The following is a 13,794-nucleotide window of genomic DNA, read 5'->3' on the forward strand; positions in this document are numbered from 1 at the left end:
TATGAGGTAGGGGACAGATGAAAACTGACATCCTGTTAAAAATGTTCACACACATATGGATGGATGCAAGTTAATTTTTTTTTGTTTGCCAAAGCTATAGGAACATGTACTTCTAGAGTTGCAACATTTGCAAGAAGGTTTTTAGGGGGTGGAGATTAGGGTTTTTGGTTTTGTTTTCATTTTGTTGTTGGGTTTTTTTTAAGGTAGAAATGTAATTTCAAATTCTAGTAATCAGTTTGGCAATCTTCTATCCTGATGATTTGTCAGTTGTTGACCTGGGCTACAGTTAATCCACAAGCAACTGCTAACACTTACTAATGGCTTTTCATGAGACAAACTGTTAAAATCCTTTGTTAAATAAAGATTGACTCAGCCTTTCATTATTCTTAGATGTGCCGTTAACACATACTTTACAAGGGTGAATTTGCAAAATTAAAAAATAATTCTATTAAAAAAATACTGTATAGTACTAGCAAAGAAAAGGACCAGATTCTCATGTGTTTCTATGAATGAAATAGAGTCTCAAGGCTGGAGAGGAGGATTTCTAATTATAATCTTGTACTAATACCATAGTATGCTAAGTAATTGATGAGGTAATATGGGCAAAGAAATTGACCTTTCTTTAGGTATAGCTGTAAGAGCTGTTCAGGATCTTCTTGTATCTAGCATGGGCATGCATGTGTCACACACAAACCGTGATCAGAATTTAACAGAAGAAGATAAAGCTCCTAAAAAACCCCTGACACTAACATTGAAAGCCAAGGCCCCCCAGCTATTAACCTCAGCTACTTCCACTTACTTTAAAAGGCTTAAATTTATCTCAAAATTAGTTGAAAGTCTGTAATATTGTTTGTGCTGCTTACAAATTATAATCTCAGCTCCACAGTGGAGGCTCTAGAAAGTAACGTTATTTGATTAAGAAAAACACAATAAACAAACCAAACCAAAATCCCCTCTAACTATCAGAGCCTGCAGTAATTCAGTTACCATTTTCAAAGATGACAATGAAAAAAGAATGGTGGATTCCAAAAAAGAAACAAAAAAATAGCATGCAGGAATAAAAACAAATAATTGATTCAATTGGTTTCCTGGATTCTCAACAGATATTTGGTATTAGAAATCCCTTTGATACAACGAGAATAATAAAATGTAGTGTGCAACCACATAGGTATTTAGAGATTTATTCATCTTGGTGGGAAAGCATGTGAATATAAAATATACATATAATATTTTAGCCTATATGGCTCACAAGGTAAAAAATGTCAGGATTTATGACTCATACTAAGGAAGCATAGTTATTAATTAAAAAAAAAAATCATTTAGGAGCCCTATAAATATTTTAGCTTTAAAGTATAAAATTGTTTTTCTTCTTGAAGTTATAGGAATTGGGCATTCATCGTCCATACAGTGTTGACAAATTAATCTTTTGCATTGTTTTCCATGTCAAGACTACAATTCCAGTCTTTTTAAAATATGAAACACCCCAGATCAGGACTAAAGCATGTTAGTGAACAAGTGTCCTTTTCTTGTTCAAATCAGAAATGACTTTCCATTTTAAAGTGATAATCAAAAAAAAAACCCCAAACTTGTGAAAGCTAACAATGAAAGTAATTCTTTGTGAGGGGTCCTCCTTTTGGGGCAGTCTACCTCATCTTAAGTTATTTCAAAGATATTTTTTTTGATCATGAGAAAGAATTGCATGTGGCCCGTATCACTTCTGTATTCAAATTAACCATCCTTTTCAGTTGAACATGTCCCTGAAAACTTCTAATGTGGTATCCAAAGGGCTGTCATCTTCCTTTTATCAAGCAGCACCTAGTATCTTAAGCCAGAGAAAACAGTCCCTTGGTTTTCAGAACAGACATGCAATAAAGCTGTACCCTTTGATTATTCTCCAGTGCAATTCCTTTAGTTTCCCAGAGCTTTAAGTATAATGCAGATAGTCCTGAGATTAAATGTGTGTGCTTGCACAATCTTTACTGGTTCATTTAAGTCTTCCTTCAAAGCATTTTACATTTTTCAAAGGCCAACACCAATCCAATTGGCTACTTAAAATGCAGCCTATTACAAAAGCAAAGCTATAAGCTCCTGACAAAAACATTTCAGCCTTTCATACTAATTACACATAAAAGTGGATTTGGCAAAAGATAATTAGAGACTTCGAGAAGACTTCTGTATTCTGATGAAATTTGAACACTTTCTCCAATACAAAATAAATATTAAATACTAAGTAAAACCAGAATAAAGGTGAGACACATATGCTTAAGAAAATAAACACTACTTTGGAAAAAATTAAAAGGAAGATTGGTTTCAGGAGACTGAACTGCAGCAGGAAGTTGTCATGACACCATAAAGCAGGAAGCATTTGTCTGATTAATCATCAGACCAGTGGAAGGGTGAATTAAGCAGTGCTAACAAATCCATACACAGGCACTTTTAAAATACAATCTCTACTTGTAAAGCAGTAATTTGTACCCAACCAGAGAACATGATGCAGGACTTCTTTGGAATAAAAAATCCTCCTAGCACCCTGTTTTCATACAACAAATTAAAAAATAGAGGATAAATTCAACTGCAAAACAAATGAGACATCAAAGCACAATTGCTCTCAATAACATTCTTTAAGTGTCATATCTTGGCATGTATCCCAGGATACCCTTGGAAATGACACACTGCATCTCAATGGGATTCTTTCAACAAAATATTTTAATAAATAAATTCAGGTTTTATGCTAACTTATTTGATTAAATAAAGCTTTGTGGGCATTATGTGCAACAGATGTCAGAACCTGATGGGCTTTTGTTCCAATTCCTAATTATTTGTGAAACTGCTGTTTATAAGTGCTATCACATAGTAAGACCAATAAATAACCCATCTAAAAGGCGTAAGTATGACTCCATTCTGAAATGGCAAAAATCAAAGTTTTAAAACAATATCAGGTTTCAAGGACAGCTCATAAAATAAAAAGCTTTGTTTGTAAGGGACAAACCAGCAACTTTCTTTCTTATCCACCAAAATCCAAATCCTAAGTCAGTAACACCCGCAGTTTTTCACATTTTGCCTAATTTTCACATTTCTGTTTCAATAACTGTTTCAATAGTTTCTTCTTTTCCAAGAGATATATTCAGATAAAATTCTAAAAATACACGGATTTCGAACATAGAACATTTCCTAGCTTTCCTAGGTCGATGAGAAACTTAACATGAGCCTCCAGTGTGCACTTGCAGCCCAGAAAGCCAACCGTATCCTGGGCTGCATCAAAAGGAGTGTGACCAGCAGGTCGAAGGAGGTGATCCTGCCCCTCTACTCTGCTCTCGTGAGACCTCACTTGGAGTATTGTGTGCAGTTCTGGTGTCCTCAACATAAAAAGTACATGGACTGTTGGAACAAGTCCAGAGGAGGGCCACGAGGATGATCAGGGGACTGGAGCACCTCCCGTATGAAGATAGGCTGAGAAAGTTGGGGCTGTTCAGCCTGGAGAAGAGAAGGCTGCGTGGAGACCTCATAGCAGTCTTTCGGTATTGGAAGGGGGCCTACAAGGAAGCTGGGGATGGACTCTTCATCAGACACAATAGTTACAAGAAAAGGGGTAACGGGTTTAAACTAAAACAGGGGAAGTTCAGGCTAGATATAAGGAGGACGTTCTTTACTTGTGAGGGTGGTGAGGCGCTCGGATGGGTTGCCTGAAGAAGTTGTGAATGCTCTATCCCTGGCAATGTTCAAGTCCAGGTTGGACAGAGCCTTGGATGACATGGTTTAGTGTGAGGTGTCCCTGCTCATGGCAGGGGCGTTGGAAGTAGATGACCTAAAAGTCCTTTCCAACCCTAACTGTTCTATGATTCTATGATTATTTTTACCAATCCCAAATGCTGACCATGACTATGCTACTGTCTGTAGACCATGTAAAAACTTTTGGCACTCTTCAGACAGATGAGGTCTATTTCAAAACCACCTGGAAGACGAAGGAAGACTCTTCTTATTTCAGTGACTATAAGAGAATAAACATCCACTTAATTTGTGTATTATTGCAAATATGAAAAAATGAAATCCTTAAAGTTGCAAAAATAGAGTTCCTCTAATCCAGATACCAGAAGCCTTATGTAGAAATTTATGACTAATCAGTCAAAACTGTTGTGTAGCTGCTTAGTTTTAAGAATTTTTATGGATTGTATTCTTCGAATTAGGCAAACATGAAACTTCCCAATGAAGCAATGCTTTTAATAAAGATTTTATTGCCATTTTACCCTATTCAGTCATATGCTATATGGTGCTTTTGTATCACATACTTAAAAAGGTGAGATGAGAATCTGAAAATTTGACTTTTGATTTACTGTTTTTCTCTGATAACTTTACAGCATCAAATAAATTTATTTTTGCCTCATTGCCATGATTTTATTTAGACTGGATCCTAAGGTAACAACATAATAAGACATCTTAAAAGACAGTATATACACCTGCAGAATTCCCAGCACATAAGCATAAGATGTCAAGTCTTTGCTTAAAAAGAAAAAAAACCCAAAATGAAAACCACACACACACAAAGAGGATTAAGTCAATTTTATTTGCAAATATCATATGCAAACAAATCGTGTATTTACTTGGGTTGAAGGAAACTAGTAGGCTAATATGCTTTTTCCTTCTAACAACAGGAAAAATATCATCATCCTGATAGCATTCTTGATAGACAGATACCAAGTCTAGGCCTGAGTGTTTTCAATAGCAGAAATTACAAAACATGCCTTCCTAGACTGCCTTATTGCCTATTGGTAAAAATGGCTTCTTGGTGTTTAATTTTAAAAATATTTTCCACATGAGACACCATTTCTTGTTCTGTCATTGATTACTGATGAAATTGAATGATTCTGGCCTGTTTTATAATATTCCTTTACATTTTTGTAATAAGTAGTGATTTTTCTCTTCAGTTGTGTTATACTTTGCATGAACGTGCCCAGCCATCATTACCTTCTCTCAGCTATTATTTCCCTAAACTTTTCATCATTTTTGTTGTTTGTTGAACTACATCCAGTTTATTTTAAACAGTGAATTACCTCCTGCACCATCTTTAAAGATAATAGAGAAAATTCCACACCACTGACACCCTGGAGGAGACATTACAAAGATGGACAGGCTTTACAGCACAACAGCACATCATTCCACATAAAATACACACGCCACCCAAGAAATAGTTTGGATTTTTTTTACCTATACAGATGCTAAAAAGCTGTGTTCTACCCATTTTAAAGCTACTGTGATTAATTCTTGGTCAAAGGAAGCACCTGAGTTAAATTTCATGGTGTCTTATAATACACTACGACATAAACCAGAAAAATACATACAGGATTAAGTTTCCATAAAGCCCAAATGATCTGGCATATGAAATAGAAGAAGAAACTTAATCCACCCCTATAATGTGGTGAGGGCACATGATTTTCACCCTATCTCCATAGCTGGCTGCTACAGCCACAGAGCCAGAATAAGCAACCCCAGTTCCCCAAGGCCATTCGTGTGGCTCTAGTGACCCATCACCTAGCCAGCTCTGGTGGTGAGGGCCAGGGATGTGGCCAGCTTCAGTGGCCAGGGATGGGGATGTGGCTGGCTCTTGGCACAGTTGCCCAGCAGCAGCATTCCTCGTTACCTCTGGTGCGGCCACGCTCCCTGACTTCATCAGTGCACAGAAGCCAGCACGCGGCCAGATAACTTCAGACCACAGAGTGGTTGAGTATATTCATCTTCCTGTTCTCAGTTACGTTCATTTTTAACTTGCCTTGAGAACTTCATGCTGTTTACCCTCAGCACTTGTACCTTCAGGTGACAACAAGCTGAGGTGCAGATTTCCTTGGTTTCCTTCACCCTGCAAACTCCTTCCTGACAGAAAACTATACTTTCTTTGTAAAAGATAAAGTATAAAACCTCTTTTTACTGAGAAAACAAATTAGGAAATAATTTGTTTTAAATGTGAAATTAATTAATCTTTTTTATTTAAAGGAAGCCAATCTTTTAAGGTAAGAATATTATTTCCTCCTCTTTTTAGAGAGGTAAGAAAAGACTTATCCAAGTTAGGAACTATTACTGAGCCACTGTGACATGTTTTTGTAGGTAAAAACAGAACATAAAAGGGTACAGTGCACATCCAGAGCACTAAGTTTTTTTAGTCCAAATGCCTTTTCCTTGTCACATGATATTTTCAGAGGTGAAACTCACACAACGATCTTCGATGCAATTCAGTCTTCTCAAATTTGTTCTCTCTTAAATGTAATGTACTTTACAGTGAATTTTTCATACTTTTAAATAGAGAAATAGCTGTAATTTTGCTTAATATTAGTCTACAATGCAATTGGAAAGCTGTCCTTTTACTTGTCAACTAGCAAATGGTATGGTTATGTTCCTGTTCTCCAACGTTATTACTCAAAGCACAAAAGCGAGCACATGACTGTACACTGACCTTCATCTGTTCCTAAATTATGTCTTTCAAAAGCCTTGAATCTGTTTAAGGAGAGTTGCTGAAACCCGAAACAAACTTGGTCTATTGCTTTATAAAGTAGATAAATGTAAAATTTAAGTATTACATTTCAGGCTTTTACTGTACTAAACAGCAAAATTAGAATGAGGGAGAATACAGCAGGAAAATGTGTCTGGTTTTAGAGAATAATTTTTTGTTACAGGCATTGATGATTACTTTGTATTATTTGATATGTTTCTATTTCTGACAGAAAATCACCACAATCACTAGAAAGAAAATGTCTTTCTGACCAAGTTTATTTTTAAAAGCAGTGACCTTAAAAAATTAACAACTCTTCACTCCACAAATCACCACAAATTGCTAACTAATTCCGATAGATCCAAATCTAAGAAGAATCTTGAAATACACTTTGCATTTAAAATTTCATTGCTTGCACTATGCTTGATTTTCATAAGGATATTTTTAATATCAAGCAAACACATCAGCTGAGTATTCAGAGGGAATGTAAACTTAATTAGGAAAGCAAGCAGTGGGTGAAATAACTACAGAAAGCATCTTTTGCTGCCTGTCACTACCTAACATAACAGGCCAGAAATATGTAATACTTACGAGCATCACCACAATAAACTTGTTCAATAATTTCAATTGAAAAGCAGGAATCAACAATTTCTATTTTAATTCATTAACTTTTAGTAATTTCCACCGTTGTTTCTAATGATGTAATAAAACCCTGCAATGAGCTCTGGTAACGTTCATGTGCATGTTCAAAGAAAGATTAGCTTAAGCGTAGCTCCACAGGACAAGAATTATAGTAAATGCATTATTTTCTAATAGAAAAATGGCTTGTAAGTTGACAGATTTTAGTTTACAAATTTTAGACAGTTGTCAGATGGGAACCATAACATTCAGTAAGTATTTAATCTGCTTAAAAACACAGAAACCTTCAGGTTGTAAAAGACTTTTGGAGATCATCAGATCAAACCTCCTACTCAAAATCAGGCTAACTTCTACGTTAGGTCTGATTTCTCAGAGCCTTGTCAAGGTTTGAATTTCTTCAAGGATGGAGGTTCCTCAGCCTCTCTGGGCAAGGTGTTCCAGGGCTTAACTACTCAACCTAGGTACGTCTTTGTGTCCTTAGTGCTTCTGTTACAATTTAGATGTAAATATGGTGAGAAATACTACTTCTTTTGACTTTTCACAGCACAGGTTTTGAAGGTTTGCTTTGGTAACAGTTTATTGTGTGACCAGGAATAATTAATTTTGCACAAAACTTTGGTTTTTTCTTTAAGTGGCATGGAGGGATTGAGAGTATGCAATTATTTGTTCAGCATTAATTACAAGATATGTAAAGCAGAGGTGACTCCAGGGTTGATACTCTTAATTCTGAATGGTCTTGATCTTAAGAAAGCTCAGGAGCCACACACTGAAGCCCAGATCTGCAATAATGAAGAAAAAAAAAACCAAAACAACAAAACCAAACAGTAGTATCTAATAAAGATTCTGCTATTTCAACATGTTAGTGCAACGCCAACTTATAGAATAGAATCATAGAATAGTTACGGTTGGAAAGGACCTTAAGATCACCTAGTTCCAACCCCTCTGCCATGGGCAGGGACACCTCACACTAAACCATGCCACCCAAGGCTTCATCCAACCTGGCCTTGAACAATGCCAAGGGTGGAGCATTCACAACCGCCCTGGGCAACCCATTCCAGTGCCTCACCACTCTCACAGTAAAGAATTTCTTCCTTATATCCAATCTAAACTTCCCCTGTTTAAGTTTGAACCCGTTACCCCTTATCCTGTCACTACAGTCCCTGATGAATAGTCCATCCCCAGCATCCTTGTAGGCCCCCTTCAGATACTGGAAGGCTGCTATGAGGTCTCCATGCAGCCTTCTCTTCTCCAGGCTGAACAGCCCCAACTTTCTCAGCCTATCATCTTGTCTTATTGCAATGTATAGTAAGATTTTAAAAGGTGACTCACACTTAAGGCAAATGACACGACTACTGCAGTCCTTGTGTTTTTGTCATTGTGTAATTTAATCAGCTGTTCATCTGAACAGTTGGAAAGGACAAATCTATACAAAGATAACTTCATCTGTCTTGCTGATTTTTTTTTTTTTTTGCTATATTCTGATACAAATCTATTGAATGTTGGCTTGTGTTGACTTAATTTGAAATGAAAAAGAACTCTGAGCTCCCAAAGGAACCCAGCACACAATCTCTCCCTGTCATGCAGCAAGGAAATCGAGTCTTAAGCACTCATTTACTTGTTCTGCTGAAAAATGTCGTGGTTTAAGCCCAGGCCGTAAATCAGAACCACGCAGTCCACTTCCCCCCCCACCTTTCTTCCCTCCGCTTCTGGAGGGACAGGGAGGAGAATCAAAAGAATGCAACTCCCACGGGTTGAGATAAGAACAGTTTAATAACTAAGGTATAACACAAATCACTACTGCTACCACTAATAGTAATAATGATAAAGGAAATAACAAGGAAGAGAATACAACCGCTCACCAACCGGTACCTCGCCCCCACCCCGCAGCGATCCAGCCCTTCCGGGCACTCTCAGTTCTACATCCTGGGCATGACGTGCTATGGTATGGAATACCTCTTTGGCTAGTTTGGGTCAGGTGTCCTGTCCCTGCTTCCTCCCACCTTCTCCTCCTCCCTGGCAGAGCATGAGACTCACAAAGTCCTTGGTCAGTCTAAACATCAGTGTTATCAGCCCTGTTCCCAGGCTGAAAGTCAAAAATACAGTGCTGCAACAGCTACTAAGAAGGAGGAAAAATGACTGCTACTGCTGAACCCAGGACAAAAAGTATGAGATAAACACGAGTTAGGCTCAGTGTCTGGTTTTGTATGATTAGCACACTTAGTTTGTTGTTTGTTTGTTTTTAATTCAACATCATTATATTCATTATACATATCAATTACATATAAATATATAATATATGCATATGTGCACTTTACAGATCTGGCATTCCGATGCGTATGCTCAATTTGGGAAAACAGCTTTAATAAAAAAACTTGTGAGCATTTAACAGTGTTACAGCATTTTCGGAAGTAGAAGTTTTGAAAACTTTTGAAAAGTATTATGGAAAAAGGATCTTAATTATGGAAAACACCTACATCTTCCTGAAGAAGACATACGCACTAGGAAATCCTGACAACAGGACATATACCCTGGAAACCCCTCCTCTTCCTCAAAATTTTATCCTTCATTAAGAGTAATGAACCTCTAAAAGCCCTCCAAGTATGAAGTCCTCTGTAATTTTCAGCAAATAGACAACGTGACTTTTCCATACAACTAGCATCACAGCTGTCCTATTGAAATACAGTAAAATGTAGGCTTTAATGCATTACAAGGGATTTTGAAACTAATTTATCTGGTAACAATTGGCTTCATATTCACTAATAAAAAATATGTAAACCCAAAGTTCACATTATTACCTCTGGTGTCAGAAGTTGCACTGAATTTACTTGCAAATAGCGTTAGACGTTCTACAGTTCAACGGTAGTCACTAATAAGTTAGGATGACAGCTGTTGTACATCTGAAGCTAACAAATGTTATGTGACCAGAGATGACTGGCATGACATGTGGCCATAGCCTTTTTATACAGTTATGTTCTCAACTATTTTAAAAATGTCCACAAAAGTCCTTCAGAAATACTGTTCCCAAGAAGTGGGAAAACTGATCCTTTAATATTTACCCCACTCAGTTAGTTGCATATATTCACACATTATCACAGACCTGAACTGTTTAAACTCAATTTTAAACAAAAATAGTTAATACAAAGTTTTCATCTGGAAGTCAAGTTCTTAGCACTGTGATTTAAAGCTGAATTCACTTGCTTGAATGAGCATATATTCAATTTCCAGAAATCAATTATAATTTCAGCTTTTGTATCTGCGATAATAAATTCAGGCACATGCCCATATGGACAAAGTGCAAAGACAGAACTGTCTTCCAGGCAAATTCCAAAAGCAAGTGTGAAGTTCAGTATTGAAATATCACTCCCTTTTCTGTCTTCACTCGCAAGCAATGAAAGCATTTTTAATCTATTTAATATCTTCCCAGCCTTCCTGGAACTTTTACCTTCATAATTTTTATACTGATAAAAGTGTTGCTATCAATTTATGTCCATCCTAGATACCTACACACAAAAAGGTTCACTGTAAGGATCTTAAGGGTTCCAACAAAGAAGAATTTCCAAATATGCAACTGATTTTAACTACTTACTTCACGTACAAGAAGAATAGACCTCTAAACATGTTCTGGTTGTCACAATTTCTTTTGCCATTAGTGTTTTGCTATATTTTTTACATTTAATAATTTCAAAAAGCTTTTTCTATGGAAAAGTTGTTACCTTTACTTTTTATTTTTATCTTCTGGTACCTGAATTTTCAGTGACTAAATGTTTATAGTTTTTAAAAAGACATATGAATAGTTTAATATTCAATAACTCTGAGCCTGTTTCATATATACCCTAGTTGTTATAATTTTGCATGAATTGATTTTTGAAGTCAGGAGTTAACTGCTTTTCTTCCCTGATAGGAGAAATACAATTGGAAAGACAGAACAAAATTGCTGGTCATCCATTTCTTCCCGTGTGCTTAGAAGGCATGTTTGGTGCACAGAACCGAGAGCCTGAAAGGTTTCAGGCATTTAGGAAGTTCTTTTTAATTACGCTTTGACTAAGAAAATCCTTATATAGCAGTGATAGAGCAGATTAAAATAAAAGTTAGCACAATACTAGGATTTACTCAAACGTAAAACAGAATCCCTACCTTATTCCAAGAAATTGCCAGTGGAGGGAAAAAATAAAATCAAACAGTATGACCATAATTTTAGATTGCTTTTTAATAGTCTTTCTATTAAGGCAATACCCGGGATTGTATATTCACAGGTGAGAGAGTCTGGTCACATTCTGGGACTAGCCCACTTAATGGTACCAATAACAACACAGTTATGTATGTGAGGGGTGTAGTCCTTCACACTCAAATAAAAAAACGTCATACAATCCAAACTTCCAGTTCCACCTTCTATGTAATAATTAAAATGTACACTACCTCATGTACTAGAACTCAAAAATTTGAAGTGAAGCACAGACACAACTAACTGAAAACACAGTAAACCAGGAGGAGATTTTAAAATGTCTACTAATTATGCCTACTAAAATAGAGACCTATCTCAAGTATTATGCTATAACTGAGAATTGAAGAGGAAATTGGGGGAAAAAGACTCCACATCGACAAGATTTGACCAATGGAAGACAATACAATTATGAAATATAACAGAAAGACAGAAGGAAATAATGTGGTTCCATCTGTTACCTGTCATGTATCTTCATGAAATCCCAGACCTTCTTAGTGCCATTCTGGGGAATAAAAATAAATAAATAAATAAATAAAAATCAGTAAAATTAATTCCAAGTGAAAAATTACTGTAACAAAATTTAACAGGCATTTCTTTGAAAACTTGGTATAGCTGTTTTTATTTTATGAGACCATTACTCTGGATTTAGACAGAAAGTATTATAGATGGTGAGAACTCCCTTAGGCCAGTTCAAAATTTTAGATCCACAATATAATGCTGATAGCTAACAAGACCAGGGCAGTCTTTGGGCTCAATTTTGGCTACAGTGTCAACTTCAGATGCCAAATTCAATCACTCGGGTACTAGGAAGCTTTAAGCAGCTAAGTTTTAACCAGTAAAATAACCCATATGTCTATATTCTTCCATGTCCAGAAATGGTCTTAGGAGGTCAGCTCAGCACTTACCTCCTAACTAAACTAATCTGGGATTCAGGAACAAGACATCCTTCCCTCTAACCCCTTACAAGGCCCCAAAATAGTGGTTTTGTCCATGATACGCCTAACATGAGGAGATCATGCTCCTTCTTCTACACAACAGCTGTTACTGGGCACTGCTTGTGGTGGGGAGGATTCTGTATAACAGTAGGCTTGAAGCCACAGAGTTCACCCAAGAACTGGGAGGCATAAAATGAATTATTTTCTCAAGTTGGGCCAATTTCTGCCCTCTGTTATCCCAAAAAGAATGACATCCACTATAGCACAGATTAAACTGATCCCTCTAAACAAGCATTCTTCCACAGTTATGAACGTGTACATTGCTTACATTTATATTCTATCTTCTATGATCATCTATACTCATTCACACACACCAGTTAAGAGATACATACATAACTCTTTACCATGCTTATTAGAAGTGTGACAGTTTTTTTCACTTGAAATACAATTGAGATTTCACTCCTAGGTCAGTTTTATGTCTATATAAGGATCAATATACAACCAGAGGAAATTCTTTTGGTTGATACCTTTCTCTTATTCACATGGCAAAAACTAACCGGCTGAAAACTTACATACCTGAACCACACTTAATGTGAAAAGCAGCACAAGCTTTCTATTACGAAGTGTAGTTAAACAGATGATCAAACCCTAAGCAACTGGTTAATGATTTAAAGCAGGTAAATGTGAGCAATGAAAGAAGAATTAAGTTCAGTTGGTGGGTAAAGGTGCCAAGCAATATAGACAGGCCCTTCAGCTCTATTACAGATGTCATGGCTACCAAGTACACAACAGCTGGTGGGGATTAGATAACAAGCACTCTGGTTCAGAGATTAAGCTCCTGAGCTTTATGAGTTTACCAAGCTTTTTGGAAGAGTGACTGCTTGCTTGCTAGCTGCGTTCTTCTTCATTCCCACAACTCTAATTATAAACAGTTGTCCACCTCAAGAGAAATTCTAGTCTACTCTTCCACTAGTGTCTGTGCATACCTTCAGTTAGCATTGACAGGAATCAAACGTTCGCATTACAAGAGAAGCCCTGTTACTATTTAAATGCAATATAATGTAGAAAGAGAAATAACAGCAAATTCTCAGTATGAACCAGAATACTAACACTACAGTTTATCAAGCTGAGTGGATCAATCTGTTCCACCTGGTGAGACAGAGGAACAACTTTGAAAGGAATATAATACAATGCATGGTTGCAACACTTGAACTTAACAGCACAGGCTATGTTGTATAGCAAGATAACTTAAGGTATTAAATGTGTAAAGTCCTTCTGTAGATTTATTTCTAAAAGATATGTATTCTAAAAGACATGTATTTATTTCTGCAAGACATGTATTTGTGAGATTTTCTCTTGTTTGTAGATTGCTATGCAATTTTCCATTTGACATGAGTCTGGGAAAATGTGGACCAAGGATAATATCTTCGGCATGTACCTTCGTATTATTTCTCTAGTTTCAACTGTTCCCTACGCCAAATGGTAAGATGTGCTACTATCATCCATTCTCCCTTTATAGT

The 13,794-nt window shown here is 36.6% G+C and overlaps 1 protein-coding gene across 1 annotated transcript in view; it reads right to left on the reverse strand.

Annotated features, from left to right (window-relative positions):
* NUDT14 (nudix hydrolase 14) overlaps nucleotides 1–13,794 on the reverse strand; it is a gene marked incomplete at its 5' end in the record, with an annotated part of 62,957 nt that overhangs the window by 22,998 nt on the left and 26,165 nt on the right. Inside the window, one exon of the mRNA XM_080619818.1 lies at nucleotides 11,798–11,841. Coding sequence (XP_080475944.1) covers nucleotides 11,798–11,841 — 44 coding nt within the window. The remainder of the gene's footprint in view (nucleotides 1–11,797; nucleotides 11,842–13,794) is intronic.

This window comes from Psittacula echo (genome assembly GCF_963264785.1).
Source record: "Psittacula echo genome assembly, chromosome: 5".
Taxonomy (NCBI): domain Eukaryota; kingdom Metazoa; phylum Chordata; class Aves; order Psittaciformes; family Psittacidae; genus Psittacula; species Psittacula echo.